The sequence below is a fragment of the Bufo bufo genome, chromosome 5, assembly GCF_905171765.1.
Source record: "Bufo bufo chromosome 5, aBufBuf1.1, whole genome shotgun sequence".
NCBI lineage: Eukaryota > Metazoa > Chordata > Amphibia > Anura > Bufonidae > Bufo > Bufo bufo.
In genome coordinates, this window is record NC_053393.1 from 9,899,958 (window position 1) to 9,922,900 (window position 22,943).

At 43.7% G+C, this 22,943-nt stretch overlaps 1 protein-coding gene across 3 annotated transcripts in view; it reads left to right on the plus strand.

The window, feature by feature from the left end:
- LOC121002841 (cytochrome P450 2C29-like) overlaps nucleotides 1-22,943 on the plus strand; it is a 151,309-nt gene that overhangs the window by 111,563 nt on the left and 16,803 nt on the right. For all 3 annotated transcript variants that reach the window (XM_040434448.1, XM_040434450.1, XM_040434449.1), the window contains exon 8: nucleotides 6,672-6,859. In XM_040434448.1, coding sequence (XP_040290382.1) covers nucleotides 6,672-6,859 — 188 coding nt within the window. The remainder of the gene's footprint in view (nucleotides 1-6,671; nucleotides 6,860-22,943) is intronic.

Below are 22,943 nucleotides of genomic sequence, written 5' to 3' on the forward strand. Positions count from 1 at the left end.
CAGATACAGTGTTCTACACCACTATAAAGACTCTCTGCAGCCAGGAAATAGCTGTTTTTTAATGCAATTCGCCGTGAATAAATTTTGATCTAAAAAAATGATTTCCAAAAATGTGGCGAACATTTTTGAAAAATTCGCTAATCTCTATACATCAGCAGTGGGTGTCAGCTGTAATGTACAGCTGACACCCTGCTGTAAATGCTGAGACCAGTGCCAGCATCTATCCTAGCCATTTAACCCTTTAGATGTCAGGGCCCATAGTTACTGTAGCATCTATGGGGTTTACAGAGGGGAGCAAGCCCCCTCTCTAACCCATTGGGTCCTTCAGTGACACAGTCGCAGGATCTCGATGGTCGCCATAGCAGCCAAGGCCTTACAAAGGTTTCTGGGTCATTCATGTACGGAAGCTGCTGGCCCTGGCAGAAGCAGAGCCTGATAGGTGAAGTATCAGTATAAGGGCTCATGCACAAGAACGTATTTTCTTTCCATGTCCGTTCCATTTTTTATTTTATTTTTTTGTTCCGCATTCATTTCAATGGGTCTGCAAAAAAACAGAAATTTACTCTGTGTACATTCCGTTTCCGTATGTTCCTTCCACAAAAAAATAAAACTTGTCCTATTATTGTCCGCATTACGGACAAGAATAATATTGTTCTATTAGGGGCCAGCTGTTCGCAAAATACGGAATGCACACGGATATTTTTTGCTGACCACAAAACACATACGGTCGTGGGCATGAGCCTAAAAACGAAGTATCAGTGTAAGGTGATGTATGTTTGATTTCCCATGTATGAATAAAGTTTAAAAATTCTAATTAAAAAAAACTTTCAAATATAAAAAAAACTTCCCCTTATTCAGTTATTTAGAATTCGTAAGAGAGAAAAAAAAACTAACAAAAGTACACATAATTGATATTGCCACATCCACAACAGCCAGATATTTAAAAGGATGACATTATGTATCCTGCAAAAAAGAAATACAGAATCGCTGTTTTTAGTAATCTCCCCTCCAAAAAATAAATAAAAATCTATCAAAAAGTCGCATTGTATGTACACCAACCTGGTACCAAGAAAACTAAAAACTGCTCATCCAACAAACGACAAGCCATCAAACTGCTTCGATATAAAAATGAGTATAAAAGGTATTTATGGCGCAGAAGTAGTAAAACATTAAAAAAATTATATCGCATGATGAAGTCCCAACAAAATAAAAATAAAAACACTGACAGAATTGCAATTTCTGCCCACCTCACCTCCCAAAAAATTAAATAAAAAGAGATCAAAAAGTCATATGTACCCCAAAATGCTACAGCCAATCCCTCAAAAAAACAAGCCTTCATATAGCTCCCTGGACAGAAAAAGTCTTCGATATGGCAATGAAGAACAACAAAAATAAATAAAATTTGGTATCTCCATATATGTATTGCCCCACAGAATAAAGTTATCATATAAAATATACTGCATGGTGAACCCCATAAACAAACAAAAAAAAAAAAAACACTGACAGAATTGGAATTTTCGCTTGTCTCGCCTCCCAAAAAATTTAATTGTCACACAGCCCCATCAACAAAAAAATAAAAAGGTATGGCTCTTAAAAAAAAGTCTATAAATTCAAATAGTGCTCCTTCAGGAGAAATTGTGTAAAACTGTATGTGGTGCTTTACAGGGAGAAGTGGCCGGGAGGATGAAGACAGAGGATCACATGACCCAGGAAGGGCCCCTGACTGGGGAACTTGCCCACAATGTTTTGCAGGCAGCCTGTAAGCCAATCATGGGCAGGATATTGGCTGGTTAATTAGGTTACGTGCTAGCTCAGAAGAGCAGAAGCCATGCGGAGCTCAGCCACTGACGTGAGAGGAAGACGCCTAAACAGACACAAGACCGCTATATTAGGAGTTACATGGATAGTGCAGGGAGTAAGAAGAACATATAATAGATTGAATTAATAGGTAGAACATTGAAGGTTTATCAGTAGAAGGGATAGCATAGGGGTATTGTACTGTGTGTTTTACAGTCATAAGTAGAAAGCTGTTCATATTTATAATGCAATTCAATCACAGAAATCCCGCAGTGTCTGCACAAAGATCTTCTTTTTTTTTCTGTACATGAACAGCCAGCTTTTTTTTTAAAATCCTCACATTTCTACAGTTTGTGTTTTATAGGCATATTCCCAGCACCTCCAGCAGCATAGATCTCTCTGGATACACTGTGCAATAGCCCCCTTTTTCTTTCTAAACACCAGTTGCAAAAATGGCGCATTTCAGTGCATCAATACCAATGTGTTCATAGAAGGTTGTGTTTACATTGTGCCTCTGTCTGCTAATTACCAAAAAAACATTTAATTATTGCTGCTACCATTTATAATTGCACAGTTCAACACATTTTAGTATGTTAATATACTATTGCAAATTGTCAGTACTAGTGTGCAGTGTGTTGGTAGAAGGGAGTGCTTAATTGCCGCTCTCTCTGTTAATTACCCCAAAATACCTGCAATTTTGCTACCATTTAATTATTAGTGCACCAAACCTTTTGGCTTTGTATTGTTTAAATAGACCACATAATAAACTGTCTCATAAATGACAGAGTAGAAAATAAAAGACCTGTGCCTCATCATCCATGAGTGAGAATGTGAGTAGCAACAACAGGAGTTCAGAAGAGAAGAAAGGGGACCTAAATCCATGGCACTACATTCAAAATGCAGTTAGGGTAGATGTTTATATTCGTTAATTTTCTTTTCTGAACTCCTGTTGATGAGATGTGTGAGAGACATTTGGGCTGCCATGAAGAGGATGTTCAAGTGGAGGTATCAGCATAGCTGTGTTGGTGGTGGTGGTGGTGGTAGTAGTGGCACTTGTAGCCGTTGTGATGGGGGTAGTGACAGTGGTAGCCATGAAACTTGGGGCAAATACAGAGGAGGAAGAAATGAGGGGGACCAAGGGGCCCTCTGTGACATATCACAGTCTGATAAAAATGATGGCGAGGGTAAGGACTTTGATTGTGTCTTGAACTGGGTGCTGAGGAGGAAGTGATCTCAGAGGAGGAGGAGACAACGTACAGCAAAAACTGAAAAAAAACTGCCAGGGCCAGATCTGCTTCTGTTGTGGTCACCTCAAGAACTGGTGATGTTGCTGACACCATTGTTGCAGGTTCAAAACTTGCCAGGTCTATGCCAAGCTTAGCTGCTAGCTTTGTTTGGGCACCTCCCGTAAGGCAGTTTTTCTCCACAATGATGGAAGACAAAAGCATTGCCGTGTGCAAGATCTGTAGGATTTAAATAAGCCATGGGCATTCAAGATGAAACCTACAGTAGGTACCAGAGATCAGTTGCAGCACATGAGGCAGCATCACTGGATCCTATGGGAAAATAGAACTGGCCAGCATTCGAAAGAAGTCTGTCCTTCTCTGGGTCTTCTTTGTGGCAGCCAGGATGCATCCCCAAGCAGTACAGTGTCCTTGTTATCCTCATCAGCTATTTCTTCTCTTGCTTAGACTCCTCCTCCTCTTACTAGTGTCCTCCACTCTATTGTGAGACATCCAAAGCGGAATGTGTGGCCCCGAGAAAGCTATTAATGACCAGCAATTAGCTTATGTGCTAATTAAACTACCACCTCGCCAAGTTGCTGGCAGAGCAGTTTATACCGTAGCTTTTAGCTGTGGTAATTGTATTGCATTAGTACTTCTGGCAAGCTATCCATGTTAGCTTGTTTTCTAAAGTCATGCAGTTCCACTTCTTCACCTAAATATAATCCTGCTATATGATTTTTATAATTGTTTAAATTCTCTCATTTTTAAATGACTGTTGCCTTTCTTCCAAGCAGGCAAAATTGTCCTGCGCAAGTCTCCCAACAAATTATCTTTGTCAAATGAATCGGGCACATGGATCAGTTAGGATTTCCAGACATCTCTGGTTGATGACATTGAATAGATCGGCCATTGCTATTTATCTCTGGTCCAATAATGTCACTGCCGCTGTCTGCCTGCTCATCATGTTCCATACGGTACTGCATATGCTATTCCCCCTGGTAACTCACTAAATCACTGCAAGGGTTAACTTCAAGCTACTCCGTTAAATGTTGAGATTTATTGTTGTAAATTTCTTTTATTTACACATTCTGTATCCTAAATGGTTATGCAGCAAGTAGTTAAGATTTGCCTCTCTAGCTAGGTTGCAAGGGTGATGGGCTGACCCCAACTAGTGATGGGAGGTCTGAGCTAGCAGAGCGAGTGGAAAGATGTGTGTGTGAGAGAAAAGGAAAGCTAACCAGGTCTAAGGGAGAACCATCATCCCAAAAACGCCCTACTTGAGAACGGCTAGATTACAGAACTGCCCAAGTGGAAGAGAGCAGCCATTTCAGAGGGTTTTGAACCATGTCAAGGCCATGCCTGCAAAAGTTAGTAAGGTACTCCTTGTTTGTTTCAAAACAGACTTTAGGGCTGTGGACCCCCAGGTATTTGGCTTAAGCACCTAACACACTTTGACATGTATTGGCCATCCAGATCTAAGATCCGCACCACTCAGACAAATTGCAGAAAGAGTTAATAAGAACTGTGTTTTTCTGGAGAGACTAAAAGGTGTGTTTATAGAGAGAGAGACAGGGAGTACTACTTCTACCATCACTTCTGCTGCCTTTGCTGAACTGTTCCTTTGCTGTTGTATTTTCTACTACTCTCAAAATTAACTCTGTAAAAAAAACTTTATTTATTGCAACCAATGGGCCTGATCATTGCCTCCTTTATCCGCTGACCCCATATCGGTTCTCCAGCCTCTCACCTCATCTGAGCCAACACTACCACTCCTCTCCTCTTCAGCGGCCACCCCCTGAGGGTCACTGCATCTGCTGCTCCCAGAAAAGGGAGATTTTTGGGTGCTTGTTCAGAGCAAGCCATTGCTTTTTCTTGTAAATTTTGTTTTTATTAGCAAATATAAAAAGATCACTACAAGCTTAACAAGGAATAAAGTGAGGTAAATATCACCATTACAAGTGTAAAATTATATGGAATGTATCCTGTTAGATCATCATTGCTTTTTCTGATTCTACTGTGTGCATACATTAAATGCCCCCAAAAAGGGACCTTTTAAAAAAATAAAAAATAATACGATGACAGTGTTTTTTTAAACAGGCTGTTTGTTAACACAGTCAACCCTGCGTTTTCTCATATATGTCAGTCCTAGGAGACCTCAGATACCAATTTTCAGGCCAACTGGAGCACTTTTGATTTAGGTAGAATTGATTTGGCCATAAATAGATTGTTTTGACTGATTTCATAAGAATCAGACCTTAAACAGATTTCAAGAAATTTGCTCATCTCTACTGTGGGGTCAGAACCCTGACTACACCCTAGCTGAATTCCTTGGTGGTCTACTTATAGGGTTTTTTTTTTTCTTGGGGTTTCCACTGTACTGGTGCCTCAGGGGTGATGAAAGTTTGCTATGCTGCACAAACTCATTCCAGTAAAATCTTCGTTTTTAAAATCTTACTGGTGCTCCTTCCCTTCTGAGCTCTGCCCTTTGCCCAAACAGCAGGTTATAACCAGATATGGGGTATTCACCTTCTCAGGAGAAATTGCATAACAATTTTTGGGGTGCTTTTTCTCCTCTTAACCCTTGTAAAAATAAAATTGAGCAAAAACTACATATTATTGTTAACGTAATTTATTTTAAATGCCGCAATTCTCAAATTCTATGAAACACCTATGGGGTGAAAATGCTCACTCCATGCCAATTAATTGCTTGAAAGGTATGGTTTCCAAACTGGAGCCTTTTGGGAGTATTTCTTATGTTTTAGAATCTCAAGGCTGCTGCAAACCAGAAAATGTGCCTAAAAAAACTCAAAATTCAGAACCGAATTGGTCCTTCAGAAAATAGGATTTAAAAAATGTTAAAATTGATGCTAAACTTATAAGGTTATTTTCACACTAGAGGAAGGGGACTCCAGCAGGCTGTTACGGCGGGTGAACAGCCTGTCGGATCATCCTGCCGCTAGTTCACGTGTGCACGGCAGCGCACACAGAGAGGCGGCCGGACTAAAAGTACGGAGCGGCAGTCCAGGGGCACACATGAACTAGCGCAGGACGGATCCGACAGGCTGTTCACCCGCCGGAACAGCCTGCCGGACTCCCCTGTTGCTAGTGTGAAAGTACCCCAAGTCTTTTAACCTCTCCCAAAAAATAGAAGTAAGATTTAACAATGACGCCAACATACAGTGGAGATGTGGTATATATTAATTATCAACTGTTTTGTGAAATATGACTGTCTTAAAAGTAGAGAAATGCAAATTTGGAAAAATAGATAATTTTGAAAAATTTTCCTTACATTTTGGATTTTTTTTTTTATAAATAAAAACTGAATATATTGATCAAAGTTTGCCACTAACAAAGTGTCATGAAAAAAGTCTAAAAATCATTCAGATAAGTAAAAGAATCCAAAACTTATTACCATATAAAACGACATGTGCCAGATTTGAAAAATTGAGCTTCATCCTGAAGGACAAAATAGGTTTGGCCCCGATAGGGTTAAACAATTTGACTCTATCAGCACTTAGCTATCACACTCTAAGTCAGTAAAACAAATCCACATGAAAAACATGGAACAAATATTTGGACACTTTAGGTGGCCATTCAAGCCACCATTGGCTCTGACTACCCACAGATTATCTGATCTTTGTCTTGCAGCTAAAGTTCAGCAGGAGATAGCGGAATTAACCAGGTCGTTGCGTCTCCCTGAGATCATGGACAAGCCCCAGCTGCCGTACACAAACGCTGTCATCCATGAAGTGCAGAGAATTCTTGACCTGTCCCCAGTTGCACTTTTCCATGCCACCACTGAAGAAGTCAAGTTTAGAAGTTACACCATCCCAAAGGTACAGAGTATTCCAAGCATTTGACCTAATTTTTCTCTTTCTACATCCAGAGGCTGAATGCTTGCACAGCTGATGAGCTTGTTACAGTGTGTCAGTGTAGATGATCCTCTGTGATCTAAACACAATGTATCTCTTCTCCCGGACTCCAGGCAATGCAGTAGCAGTTACCTTCACTGATACATTATACCTCTAATCTGTAGTAGTATTGATATACAGTAGAAAAGGTTTTCAAAGCTTCAAAATGTCTAAAACTTTAAATCATCAATTACAGTATGTGATTTTCGTTTTTTGTTTTTTGACTGGTGGTGACTCACACCTTATCATAGAACGGGAGTGGGTCGAGGTATTTTGCTAGAGGCCGAGTGTCCAACTGCAGAGTTAGGCAAGTCACAGCTTAGCGAATACAGTGTGAGAAATTCTTGAAGTGTGGAAGTGAGTTCCTGTTCTGAACTCTGCTCCTCTGACAGAATCTCATAGCGTTATAATGATATGAGGCTGTGTGTCATGCACACTATCAGATTTTTTTTCCCCGCATCCGTTCTGTATTTTTTGCAGGTTGGATGCAGACCCATGTCCATTCCGTGGCCCTGAAAAAAAATAAATTTGAAAATATCCTATTACCGTTCCGCAAAGTGGTAGGCAATTAAGAGTGCCGTATTTGTGTGAGGGGAGGCGGGGCGTTCACTATTTAAACCTGGCCCTCCTCCCCCCACTTGTCGGTTCGAACGATTTCGAATCGGCTTGTGGGTTGGTGCCAGAGAAGGGCATGCGTCACTGGAGGATCGGGGGATCGGCTGCGTCGGGCTCGTCGCTACGGTGATTAGGTAGGCAGGGTGGCTTGCACACCCGTCTCGCTATGTATAACATGTGGGGCTGCCGAGCGTGCCGCCGGTCCCCAGCTGCGCTGGAGACTGCCCGCACTCCCGATCGCTTCCGGCACCCCGAGACAGGCACCCCGATCCGCTCCAGGCCCTGCGCTAAGCACCCCCGCTCCCACATGCAGCGTCCCCCAGGCGGGCACCCCTCACCTGTGGCTCAGCAGCGACGGGTCACGACGTCCGCTCGCATACCCTGAGCATCGGTCACGCCGGCCGTCGGCTCCACGACGCAGCGTTATATATCACTCAATCCCGTATCAGAACGTTCCGCCGTAGAGGAAAACGCCGTCCGCTCACACAGGGATCTATTCATTAGCTGCAATCAGTAAGCGGAGGTTCAGCTGCAGGATCAGGGGACGGAAGCCGAAACCTATAGGCGATTAATACGCCGCGGCTTTCCCTGTACAAATAGTCGATAGCGGTGGGCACGGGATGCAATGTTCCACATGGCGGAGCGCAAATCCCTCGCAGCCGATCCTGATGCACGTTCTCCTGGTAATTACAATTAGCGAGGCTGTGAAGGTGGACATGCTTATTCATGTCTAGGAATCCGCTGCAGAATAAACTTGTCTTCTTTACTGCGCCAAACTCAGGCAAGACGAGATAAGCAGATACTCAGACATGTGCACTGTATAACAAGTTATGATTTCAATGGTTAATTCTAACCTAGAAGGGAATCACTGGCTTGCTGCGCTCCAGCAGGTCCTGGCTTGAGAGAGGGCGGGGGATGGTCGACACCTACAGGCCCATACTGGTACTGCAGTCTTGGTGCAGGGCTCCTCTGCTCAGGCACAGTGGCTAGGTACTAAGGCAGGAGTAAAAAAAAAAAAAAAAATATTTAAAAAAATTTGGAATATGTTCAAGGATCAAATATAAAGAGGGCTTCAAGGAGGGGGGCTGGCCACGTCACTTTGCGCACGCAGCCGGGCCGCCCATAAGCCCATACGGTCAGTCAGGGGGTTGGTTCGGGCGCAGTCACAATAATCCGGTGGTTAGCTAGGGAGCGGTGGCATGAGTGAAGTGTCGCCCAGCTGGCGTGCGCTCACTCACACGTCTGTCCTTGGTTATTCAGGTCCACAGGTGGTGGGCTAACTTACGATACTGTGGGGTTCGTGGCTGTCATGGCCACCAGGTGAGTCAGGGGTGGTGCATGCGGGGGCCAACCCCCTCTTTTCTCCTGCATAGGCTTTGGGGACAGGGGATGGTGGTCTATTATGTCCAGGCCTCTGGCGCATCTCTTACAGGGTGGCGCCTACAGTCGTGGCCTTTGGTGGGGGGGAAAAGAAAAAAAAAAAAAAGAAAAAATTATAATAATGGTATAGATAGGAATGTTGCTTTGCCAGGTCTGTCACGACTACAGACTCCTTATAAAGCCCTGCCACGACTGCAGGCATCAGTCTGTCACGACTACAGACCCGCTCTAAAGCCCTGCCACGACTGCAGGCAACAGTCTGTCACGACTACAGACCCGTTATAAAGCCCTGCCACGACTGCAGGCATCAGTCTGTCACGACTACAGACTCGTTATAAAGTCCTGCCACGACTGCAGGCATCAGTCTGTCACGACTACAGACCCGTTATAAAGCCCTGCCACGATTGCAGGCATCAGTCTGTCACGACTACAGACTCGTTATAAAGTCCTGCCACGACTGCAGGCATCAGTCTGTCACGACTACAGACCCGCTCTAAAGCCCTGCCACGACTGCAGGCACAAATCCGTTACGACTGCAGACTCATTATTAAGACCGGCCACGACTGCAGGCATTAGTCTCATGTCAACAGACTCATGAGGTAATACTACCACGTCTACAGGCGATGGTCCGTTACCGCTACTCTCGATGTAGGGTCCCCTCACGACTATAGGGGCTAGTCGGTCACATCCACAGACTCGGTCGCACTCCCGTTAACTACAGGCACTGGGTGGGCATCTACGGGTAGTTGCGTCACGACTACGCACGTGGGTCAGCCACGGCCTGGGAGGTCAGCCTTCACGGTCACAGGTAGGTCCAGTTAGGCTTCAGTCTCCCAGCGGGTTCCAGTCACAATAACCAGCCCCTAGGTGAGGGGGGGCACTCCCGCACCGGCGCACAATGCCAGGGAGCTGTGCGGCTCCTCACGCGGCACACGGTTCAAACCAGCGGGGGCCGGGGCCCACAGTAAAGGAAGGGCTCCCTCTGATCCAGTGCACATTGCCAGGGAGTGGCGCTGCTCCCCACGCGGTACGAGTGTCCAGCCGGCGGTGGGTCGGCCCTCCCGCACTGGTGCATTCTGCCAGGGAGCAGCGTGAGCTCCCCACGCGGCTGGGGGGTAAGGCTCCTCATCTTCAATAAAGTCTGGCACGGGCCGCCGTGCCGTTAGGTAGGCAGGGATCAGGGGAAGGAGTACTAGGCTCGGTCAGGGGGAGCAGATCATAGGCGGTGGCTGGCTTCCTGCTGCCGGCCGTACATTAGGTTCCAAGGGGGTTATTTAGGCACAAGATGTTAGTTAGTCCGTGCAGGTGATCTGCGTTATACCATGCTCTTCATGCTCGTACTCAGAGCTGTGCCCATACGGGAGCTGCTTAAGTGGTTGATAGTGAAAAAAAAAAAAAAAAGTATGTGTATATATATATATATATATATATATATATATATAAAAAAAAATATATAATATATACATTTTTGAGTCTCTCACGCATGGCTTCTCCGTGTTAGTTTTACACATACAGATCTGCCATTAGAGTCTCTCATGCATGGCTTCTCCGTGTGAGTTTTACACATATGACTCCGCCATTAGTCTCTCACGCATGGCTTCTCCGTTTTAGGTTTACACATAGGACTCCGCCATTAGAGTCTCTCACGCATGGCTGCTCCGTTTTAGGTTTACACATATGACTCCGCCATTAGAGTCTCTCACGCATGGCTTCTCCGTTTTAGGTTACACATTTGACTCCGCCATCTGAGTCTCTCACGCATGGCTTCTCCGTTTTAGTTTTACACATATGACTCCGCCATTAGAGTCTCTCACGCATGGCTTCTCCGTTTTAGGTTACACATATGACTCCGCCATCTGAGTCTCTCACGCATGGCTTCTCCGTTTTAGTTTTACACATATGACTCCGCCATTAGAGTCCCTCACGCAGAGCTTCTCCATTTTAGTTTTACACATATGACTCCGCCATTAGAGTCTCTCACGCATGGAGATTAAAAAAAAAAAATAAATAAATAAAATAAAATAAAAATTTCCTCACCAGGCCCAGCTGCGCTGGGACTAGTCTCCCATCTCACCATAGCTAAGAGACTGATGGCCAATTCCTTGGCCAGTAATACTCTGAGGGCTTACAAGACAGCTTGGCACCTGTTTCAGAGATATGAGAACACCTACCCGGCCGCTGGCCGGGGACCTATCACTCACCTATTGGGCTTTGTCAGGGTTTTTGCCACTCTCAATTAAACCTGTCCTATAGCATTGTTAACTATACATGGCAGGTATTCAGCACCATTGGTGCAGGCTACATCCGGACCTACCGTCACTCTTCTCCGCCCACCCGATCAAAGCGGCGTTGAAGGGTTTGCGCAAGATGTCTGTTGTGAAACGACATGGGCGTCAGCCATTTACCGGTAGCTTGTTCAGGCCGTGACAGGCAAACTGCAGGGGCAAACCGTTCGGGCCGCAGGTTAGCGCTCTGGTAGAAACAGCCTTGTACCTGGCTTTCCATGGATTCCTCAGGTCAGGCGAGCTCATGGGCACCAATACGCTGGCTGGGTGCCTGCGGAAAGGTCAGCTCATCCGGCGCGGGTCCATCTATGTCCTCACCTTGGCCTCGTCCAAGACGTCACGGCCGGGGCAACCAGTGGCGGTCAGATACTTTCCCACGGACAGCAGATGGTGTCCGGTGCAGGCCTTGGAGGCTTGGCTGCGTAGTATTTAGTCCAAGCGGCATGTTCTCCCGTACTCGAACTAGTCAATGCCCGGCTAACCACCGCGGCCTTTCTTACGTACTTTCAGGTTAGTTGACAGGTCCAGGGGTCGGTCCTCGCTGGATCACAGGACATTCCTTCCGCATGGGCGCGGCAGCGGCGGCGTCCATGCATAAGGTGCCAGTACATGTCATCAAACGGTTGGGTCGTCGCAGTTCCGTGTGTTCCATACGTAATATCCCGGATCCTTATACGAAATATCATTGGCTTTCGAGTTTTGGTCTGTAGTTTCTGTTATCAAGTTTTCTAACTCCTATGCATGGTTCTTTTGGCCCCTTTAGGCTACCCTTCGATAAGCAGTTCCGGCATAACTCTGCTGCTTCTAGGTTGGGGGGGTGGAGTATAGGCGTAGGTAGGGGACCCTCTCAGCATGAGCCGATCCGAGCACAAGTGGTAGGCAATTAAGAGTGCCGTATTTGTGTGAGGGGAGGCGGGGCGTTCACTATTTAAACCTGGCCCTCCTCCCCCCACTTGTCGGTTCGAACGATTTCAACCCACCCAGGAGCCCTCCCTTCTTTCAGGTCTCATTATTGGGGTAGCCCCCTTTAGGCTACCCTTCGATAAGCAGTTCCGGCATAACTCTGCTGCTTCTAGGTTGGGGGGGTGGAGTATAGGCGTAGGTAGGGGACCCTCTCAGCATGAGCCGATCCGAGCACAAATAAGGAAAACACACGGCTGGTATCCGGCCATCTGCATGAGCCCTAAGATAAAGTGTCTGCCCTTAGGGTATGGCCACACGTTAAGATTTCTTTATGCAGTTTTGGAAGCCAAAAACAGGAGTAAATTAAACAAATAGGTCGTATTTGTCCTTAATACTTTCTCTCGTTTTAAGGTCCCATCCTGATTTTAGCTTCCAAAACTGCTTCATCAAACCTGAACATATGGCCGTACCCTAAGGGCACTATTAAACCGCATGATTGTCAGGCCAGTTATCAGGAATGACAGTTCAGAAAAGTGCTCACCCCGATAACTGGCCCCTATAATTGAGCAACTGATGACCAAACGTTTATGTGGCAGGTGCAGCACTATGAAGTGCTTTTTGCTCTGTGGCATTAGAAAGGTTTTGATATCTCTGACTTTCTGACTCTGACTAACCAGACTGTCTATTAGGCCTCATGCAAACGACCGTTTTTTTTGCGGTCCGCAAAACGGATTTCCGTTGTTCCGTGATCCGTGACCGTTTTTTCTTCCGTGGGTCTTCCTTGATTTTTGGCCGTGCGGAGCCAAACGGATCCGTCCTGACTTACAATGCAAGTCAATGTGGACGGATCCGTTTGACGTTGACACAATATGGTGCAATTGCAAACGGATCCGTCCCCCATTGACTTTCAATGTAAAGTCCCTATTAATATACCATCGGATCGGTGTTTTCTCCAATCCGACGGTATATTTTAACTTGAAGCGTCCCCATCACCATGGGAACGCCTCTATGTTAGAATATACCATCGGATTTGAGTTAGATCGTGAAACTCAGATCCGACAGTATATTCTAACACAGAGGCGTTCCCATGGTGATGGGGACGCTTCAGGTTAGAATATACTAAAAGAACTGTGTACATGACTGCCCCCTCCCTCCCTCCCCCTCCTGTATTTAACTCCTTGGTGGCCAGTGCGACCGCCCCCCCTCCCTTCCTCCCTTGTATTTAACACATTGGTGGCCAGTGCGGCCGGCCCCCCCTCCCTCCCTTGTATTTAACACATTGGTGGCCAAAGTATCGATTGGGTATGGAAATTTCGATACCCGCAACAACCCTAATCTGTGTAATGAGGGATTTGCTGCCGATAATTAACAGAACTAATTGAGGGAGGAAGGACCGTGGTAGAAATCGTTCCTCCCCCATTCAGTTTGTATCGGTCTGTGTATTAAGGCCAGTGAAAACAAGCGCCGATGGATATGTTATTACTAGGGATGAGAGAATCAACTTAGGATGCTTCATCTGAAGTCAATTTGCATAACACTTCATTGTAATACTGTACAGAGCGGGAGCTCCATACAGTATTAAAATGTATTGGCTCTGATGAGCCGAAGTTATTACTTTGTGAAGTCTTGTGTAATAATTTTGTGACTTATTGCTGTAAAAAACCTTGGTACCGAACTCTGGTTCGGTGTGGTACCTTGGAACCCAAACCAGAGTTCGGTATCAAGGTTTTTACATTAATAATTAAGTTATGAAGTTAGTACACAAAGTCTCGCTAGACTTCGCAAAGTAATAACTTTGGCTCATCGGAGCCATTACATTCTAATACTGTACGGAGTTCATCGGAAGTCTATTCGCTCATCCCTAGTTATCACCCGTCGGCACTCACACTGCCCGAGCATAGAGAAGTGTAATACTGTCCCAATAGAGGCTGAAAAATGGCACAGGTTCTTCCAGTTCAGCAGTAACTGCTGGACTCATTCTAACCCTCGATGACCTGTTCTATTAGATAAGACTCTCGCCGACTTATTCTATCACCTTGAAGGTATGAGGTGTGTGCTGGTCCTTTTTTCCCATTCCTCCTTAACCGCTTCCCGACCGCCTAATGCAAGGATGCGTCCTGCGGGCGGTCGGTTTGTTCCTCGTTGACGCTTCGGCGCGTCCTCTTGCGAGACGCGAGATTTCGCGCATAGCCGGCCCGCGCACGCGCAGTGCGGGCCGGCAAAAGTCACAGGAGGAGTTCGTCATCAGCCTGCCAGCCAATGATCATCGCTGGCAGGTTGGTGATTTTCAAAAAATCTATAAATATAATGTGTTAAATGGCTTCTGTGCTCTCTGCTGGTTCCTTTTCGTTGGTTGGTCCCAGCAGAGAGCACACATCACTGTAAGTACACAAAACACTATACATTTAGCCCCAGATCACCCCCCCCCCCCATCACCCCAATTAACCCCTTGATCACCCCTGTCAATCACTAGTGATAGAGAAAAAAAGGATCAGTGTAAACTGTCCCTTTTTTTTCCCACCAGTATTGACTGTTAGGTTTATATTAGTTTAAGCCCCTTTGGTAGGTAGTTAGAAACATAGAAACATAGAATGTGTCGGCAGATAAGAACCATTTGGCCCATCTAGTCTGCCCAATATATCTGAATCCTATGAATAGTCCTTGGCCCTATCTTATATGAAGGATAGCCTTATGCCTATCCCATGCATGCTTAAACCCCTTCACTGTATTTGCAGCTACCACTTCTGCATGAAGGCTATTCCATGCATCCACTACTCTCTCAGTAAAGTAATACTTCCTTATATTACTTTTAAACCTTTGCCCCTCTAATTTAAAACTGTGTCCTCTTGTGGTAGTTTTTCTTCTTTTAAATATGCTCTCCTCCTTTACCGAGTTGATTCCCTTTATGTATTTAAAAGTTTCTATCATATCCCCTCTGTCTCTTCTTTCTTCCAAGCTATACATATTAAGGTCCTTTAACCTTTCCTGGTAAGTTTTATCCTGCAATCCGTGTACTAGTTTAGTAGCTCTTCTCTGAACTCTCTCTAGAGTATCTATATCCTTCTGGAGATATGGCCTCCAGTACTGCGCACAATACTCCAAGTGAGGTCTCACCAGTGTTCTGTACAGCGGCATAAGCACTTCACTCTTTCTACTGCTTATACCTCTCCCTATGCATCCAAGCATTCTGCTGGCATTTCGTGCTGCTCTATTACATTGTCTTCCCACCTTTAAGTCTTCTGAAATAATTACTCCTAAATCCCTTTCCTCAGATACTGAGGTCAGGACTGTGTCAAATATTCTATATTCTGCCCTTGGGTTTTTACGCCCCAGGTGCATTATCTTGCACTTATCCACATTAAATTTCAGTTGCCAGAGTTCTGACCATTCTTCTAGTTTTCCTAAATCCTTTTCCATTTGGCGTTTCCCTCCAGGAACATCAACCCTGTTACCTATCTTTGTGTCATCAGCAAAAAGACAAACCTTACCAGCGAGGCCTTTTGCAATATCACTTATGAAGATATTAAACAAAATCGGTCCCAGTACAGATCCCTGTGGAACCCCACTGGTAACATGACCTTGTTTTGAATGTTCTCCATTGACTACAACCCTCTGTTGTCTGTCACTCAGCCACTGCCTAATCCACTCAACAATATGGGAGTCCATGCTCAATGACTGCAGTTTATTGATAAGTCTTCTATGTGGGACAGTGTCAAAAGCCTTACTAAAATCTAGATATGCGATGTCTACTGCACCTCCACCGTCTATTATTTTATTCACCCAGTCAAAATAATCTATAAGATTTGTTTGACATGATCTCCCTGAAGTAAACCCATGTTGTTTTTCATCTTGCAATCCATGGGATTTTAGATGTTCCACAATCCTATCCTTTAATAGGGTTTCCATTAATTTGCCTACTATTGATGTCAGACTCACTGGTCTATAGTTGCTCGATTCCTCCCTACTACCTTTCTTGTGAATGGGCACGACATTAGCCAATTTCCAATCTTCCGGGACGACTCCTGTTACTAATGATTGGTTAAATAAATCTGTTAACGGTTTTGCCAGCTCACCACTAAGCTCTTTTAATAATTTTGGGTGTATCTCATCAGGCCCCTGTGACTTATTTGTCTTCACCTTAGACAGCAAACTTAGAACATTTTCCTCTGTAAAGGCACATGCATCAAATGATTTATTAGTCATCCTTTCTAGTGGAAGTCCTTCTCCTTCTTTTTCTTTTGTAAAAACTGAACAGAAGTATTCATTAAGGCAGTCGGCTAGCCCTTTATTCTCTTCTACATACCTTCCGTCCTTTGTTTTTAATTTAGTTATTCCTTGTTTTAATTTCCTTTTTTCATTTATATATCTGAAGAATGTCTTATCCCCTTTTTTCATAGACTGAGCTAGTTTTTCTTCTGCCTGCGCTTTAGAAGTTCTTATAACTTGCTTGGCCTCTCTCTGCCTAATATTGTAGATTTCCTTATCTTCATTGCTCTGGGTTTTTTTATAATTACAAAATGCTAGCTTTTTATTTTTAATGATTTGGGCCACTTCTGCTGAGTACCACAGTGGTCTCCTCCTTTTTTTTGTTTTTACTGACAAGTCTAATGCAATTTTCTGTTGCCTTCAATAATGCACCTTTTAAGTAGTCCCATTTCTCCTGGACTCCATGTAATCCGTTCCAGTCTGATAAGGACTCATTTATGACTAATTTCATTTTTGAAAAGTCTGTTTTTCTAAAATCTAAAACTTTTGTTTTTGTGTGGTGGGACTCTTTCACAGTTCTTATATTAAACCACACTGACTGGTGATCACTAGATCCCAAGGTTTCGCCTACAATGACATCATATACCGAATCCCCGTTTGTGAATACCAAATCCAAAATGGCCTCCCTCCGGGTTGGCTCCTCAACCACTTGTTGTAGAGATAACCCCAGTAGGGAATTTAGAATATCTGTACTCCTGGTAGAACTTGCTATTTTGGTTTTCCAGTTTATATCTGGAAGATTGAAATCTCCCATAATGATAACTTCTCCTTTCATTGTCATTTTAGCTATTTCTTCAACTAGTAGATCATCTAGTTCTTTAACTTGACCAGGTGGTCTATATATCACACCTACACGAGTTACTGCATGGTTAGCAAACTGCAACGTAACCCAAACTGACTCTATGTTGGCCTCACCAACTTGTATTAGGTTAGATTTAATGCTATCTTTCACATACAGGGCCACTCCTCCTCCTTTCTTGCCTTCTATGTCTCTTCTGTATAAAGAGTACCCTGGTATGGTTATGTCCCAGTCATTTCTTTCATTAAACCATGTCTCCGTAACAGCCACTAAATCTACATTCTCAGATGCCATTATTGACCCAAGTTCATTGATTTTTTTACCTAAACTGCGAGCATTTGTAGACAGGACTCTGAGCTTATCATTTCTTAACCTCTGTGCTTCTGACCTGTTCTGGCATTGTTTCGGGGGGCAATTGGACTCTTTTATTTTCACTCTTTTGCCCCCCCTTCCTAGTTTAAATACTCTTCCGCAAATTCTTGGAGTTGTTCACTAAGTACATTTGTTCCTTTGAGAGAAAGATGCAAACCATCTTTTTTGTACAGTTCCTTTCTATTCCAAGTAGAGCTATCATGAGAAACAAAGCCAAATCCTTGCTCTTGACACCATTTACCAAGCCATATGTTGAACTCCTTTATGCGCCTCTGCCTATCATTCTGAACATTATGCACAGGCAGAACTTCAGAAAATGAAATGCTGGATGCAAAATCCTGTACGTCATTACCAAGTGTGATAAAAGTTTTTTTCACCTCTGACACTTCATTGCAAGCCAGGTCATTTGTCCCTAGATGGACAAGAACATCCACGTCCCCTTCCTGCTTTGCTTGCTTAACAATATTAATAATACGTCTTCTATCTCTTCTAGCAGTAGCCCCAGGGAGACATCTCACAAAAACATTTTCTTTAAGCTCCACACTTCTTATGATTGAATCACCCAGCAACAGCTGCTTCCTTTGAGACTTCACTTTATCTTTTTTGTTGCATACATTAGACATAGGAGTCGATGGTTTCACACCCTCTGTGCTTGAGTCCATATCCATGTTGTCCTTACATTCTGAGAGTGCTGCAAATGAATTATGGAGAACCACCGACTGTGGGACATGTCTTCTATCCACCACTGTAAGACTTCCAGAACCTACAGTAACCCATCTGCCATTTCTGGGGGTCCTCTGTGGCAGTGGCATTGCAGCAGTCCTAGCTGGAGTTTGTTTAACAGATAATTTAAATATTTCAGCTTTCAAAAATGCAATTTCCTGCTGCAGTAAGGAGAACTGTCTACAGATCTGACAGCATCCGAATCTCCAAAGAGTGGAACATGAAATAAATGCACAACAATTCCTGCACTGAACCAAGTCTGCCATTTTAAAGAGGAGAAAAAAAAATAAATAAATAAATGTGTAACTTTAAATCAAACAAATCTTACCTTTTTTTTTGTATTGTTTCCACCTTCCAGCCTACCTCCTGACTATCTCCTGCAATATCTCTTTACTAGTACTTAATGTAGTACTTGCAGCTAATGAATTAGGCCAGCTAATGAGTCTGTCTCTATATATACACACACTGCTTCCAAAACTCCTCCCCCAGCAACAAATGTAACACCTTAGTGAGCTAGGCTCATTAGCAAACGCACAATAGCAAACAGCTGACCAAATTCCTTACCTCTTCTCAAGCAATGATCAGCAAAAACAACACAGATGAGCCAGTTGGAGACTCTAAGCCAATCTCTTGCAGTATCTCTTGAATCTCTTCAGCCTCCTGCAATATCTCTTTACTAGTACTTAATGTAGTACTTGAAGCTAGTACTTGCAGCTAATGAATTAACAAAGTGCATAACGTACTTCGCCACATCTCTGGGCGATTTGCGCTTTGCACATTGTCCCATGGGGAAGGAGAGGTTTGTCCTATAAAGGTAAAAAAAAAAAAAAAAATCACAGGTAAGCAAAAAAAAGTTAATGTTCCAAAAGTTCAATAAAGTTTATAAAAGTTAATGTTTTGTTCAAATCTTATATAAAGTTAATGTTAATAAATTTATTGCGTTGCGGCCTGTTTTTTTTTTTGTTTTGTTTTTTTATCTTCTAGGTGGACCAACCGATGAACGAGCTGCAGCACTGATGTGCATTCTGACAGAAGCATTGCGCTGCTGTCAGATTACACAAAAGTCGGTGTATGCGGCGCTGCAAGACTAAATTTCTCCTCTGCAGTAAAAAAGATAAGTTTGCCGAGGCATATGAGCTGAGGGGCGGTGTTCATATGCTTTGGCAAACACTTTGTATATAAAAATGGGAAAAGTTGTCTTTTACAGAGATATTTCGCTCACCCAGCATGGGTATATGTAAAAATACACCCCAAAACACATTGCCCTACTTCTCCTGAGTACGGCGATACCACATGTGTGACACTTTTTTGCAGCCTAGGTGCGCAAAGGGGCCCAAATTCCAATAAGTACCTTTACGATTTTACAGGGCATTTTTTACGCATTTGGATTCCAAACTACTTCTCACGCTTTAGGTCCCCTAAAATGCCAGGGCAGTATAAATACCCCACAAGTGACCCCATTTTGGAAAGAAGACACCCCAAGGTATTCCTTGAGCGGCATGGCGAGTTCATGTAAAAAAAAAATTTTTGTCACAAGTTAGTGGAATATGATACTTTGTAAGAAAAAATAAATAAAAATAAATCATTTTCCGCTAACTTGTGACAAAAAATAAAAACTTCCATGAACTCACTATGCCCATCAGCGAATACCTTAGGGTGTCTTCTTCCCAAAATGGGGTCATTTATGGGGTGTTTCTTGTTTGTGGGGTAATTCCTTTTTTTTTTTTTTTTTATATATATTTTTGCCACATAATATGACCCCCATATATATATATATATATATATAGAGATGAGAGTTCAGGGCAGCACTCCTTGTAGCAAATGTTGGGTGCCAGCGGTATCGACACTCTACCACAGTGTCAAACAACCAGAGGAATAAATACACCGCAGCACGTCCATAAGGTGAAAATGTGGGATCCTTTATTCACCCAAGCAGCGACGTTTCGGTCCGCTTGCTGGGACCATTTTCATTGAAAATGGTCCCAGCAAGCGGACCGAAACGTCGCTGCTTGGGTGAATAAAGGATCCCACATTTTCACCTTATGGACGTGCTGCGGTGTATATATTCCTATATATATATATATATATATATATATATATATATATATATATATATATATATTTTATGGGTTTTTTTTTTATATTTTTTTCTCCCACATATTTTGTCACCAAGATGTCACTTAAGGGCCTTTGGGAGACAATGAGACTTTTTTTTTTTTGCACTATTTCCACTGTAACTGGGGCATCTAAAGGAGCTCCAGTTACAGGGGAAACAAGCCTATGGACCCTGCAGCTGTGCCCTCTCTGCTTCCAAGACTGACAAGAAGACAGAAGCAGTAATAAACCGTGGTTTGCGGGCCGCAGGTTGTGAACCCCTGGTCTAGACTGTCATTACACTGCCTCGTGTCTACCGTCACTACTAGTACTATAGAACCTATGGATGTCAAGATTGTTGCATCACTTCATTTTGTTATGGATTATTACTTACCCAGCTTCTCTGTTTTCTGAGTGAATAGATAAACTCAACTCAACATGTAGAAAATTTGTTGACAGACTCCGTCCACGTCCACTGTCCTGTCTGGTCTGGTCCTCAGTCAAGGTCTTCTGACTCAGGCTTGCTGTCCTATAACTGGCTACTAGGAGACTTTATACTGCTACAAGTTGTAGCCCTGCTATACAGTATAATGTCTCCTAGTTGCCCTCATACAGTATGTCTCCTTGTGGTCCCGTACAGTATATAGTAATATCACCTTGTTGCCCCCATAGTATGGGGGCCACAAGGAGACTATACTGTATGAGGGCCAAGGAGACATCTCTCATTGGCTTCTGACATTGGTCGTCTGGTGCAGCCGTTTCCTGATTTCCACCGTCAGACATCGCTGGGTGGAGTCATGAAGAAACAAGAGCAAGGAGGGGGCAGCCGCTGTGGGGACTATTATGTAATGTATGCAGGCAGCCAGATGTAGATGTTTTAGAAGCAACCGCTCCTATGATGTCACAAAGCACCGCAGTTATTAGAAAACTGTGATATCGCCATATTGACGTTTCTTTTTACTGCGGTATGTTGTGAACCCTGGTATGTAGCTCAAGACTACCTGTACTTCATATTTGCCATAGACCTTCAGCGAACGTCTGGATGTGGCATTATTGCAGCAAAAGACTAAAAAATTTGATAAAAATGACATGGCTGTAGTAATCCTAATCACTTGCAGGGAGAAACTTTGAATGCGCTGCAGCTCTAAACCTTCAATGCACCCACTTAATTTGTAGGATGGGTGGTGGTCTGACTAGTCTGCCATATGTCAATAACTTTGTGATGGGAGTAACCCTTTTATCACTGGGAGCAGAGGAACTGCATTCTAGCTGCATACAGATTTATGGTTTATTTAACGTGACTTCAAAGATTCGAGAGTAGAAAAAGCTTACACAGGCTAAGTAAATAAATCTAAATTAAATGTGATAAAAAAATATAAAACTGACAAATTATATACAGAGTAGTAAAGGAAAATTACAATCACCTGGCATGCAACACAATGGGGGAGCTCCCGTCGCCATGCTGCCTATTAAGCACATGGCTGACGCCTCATGGTAATACAAGAGAGAGATAGTAAACTACAACATCCTACCTGGATGATGTTCTCATTTGAGCTGAGTTCTTTGTGCACCAAGGTTTATTACCTTTCAGCCCCTCCTCCTAAGGGTGTCCAGTGTGCGGTACGCATGTCCCATGAGTTAACCACTCTGGAATGTAGCTTGGTGGTCATCTGGGAATATACAGGTTCTTCTCAAAAAATTAGCATATTGTGATAAAGTTCATTATTTTCTGTAATGTACTGATAAACATTAGACTTTCATATATTTTAGATTCATTACACACAACTGAAGTAGTTCAAGACTTTTCTTGTTTTAATATTGATGATTTTGGCATACAGCTCATGAAAACCCAAAATTCTAATCTCAAAAAATTAGCATATCATGAAAAGGTTCTCTAAACGAGCTATTAACCTAATCATCTGAATCAACTAATTAACTCAACACCTGCAAAAGATTCCTGAGGCTTTTAAAAACTCCCAGCCTGGTTCATTACTCAAAACCGCAATCATGGGTAAGACTGCCGACCTGACTGCTGTCCAGAAGGCCATCATTGACACCCTCAAGCAAGAGGGTAAGACACAGAAAGAAATTTCTGAACGAATAGGCTGTTCCCAGAGTGCTGTATCAAGGCACCTCAGTGGGAAGTCTGTGGGAAGGAAAAAGTGTGGCAGAAAACGCTGCACAACGAGAAGAGGTGACCGGACCCTGAGGAAGATTGTGGAGAAGGACCGATTCCAGACCTTGGGGGACCTTCGGAAGCAGTGGACTGAGTCTGGAGTAGAAACATCCAGAGCCACCGTGTACAGGCGTGTGCAGGAAATGGGCTACAGGTGCCGCATTCCCCAGGTCAAGCCACTTTTGAACCAGAAACAGCGACAGAAGCGCCTGACTTGGGCTACAGAGAAGCAGAGGTCCAAAGTACTTTTTTCGGATGAAAGCAAATTTTGTATGTTATTCGGAAATCAAGGTGCCAGAGTCTGGAGGAAGACTGGGGAGAGGGAAATGCCAAAATGCCTGAAGTCCAGTGTCAAGTACCCACAGTCAGTGATGGTCTGGGGTGCCATGTCAGCTG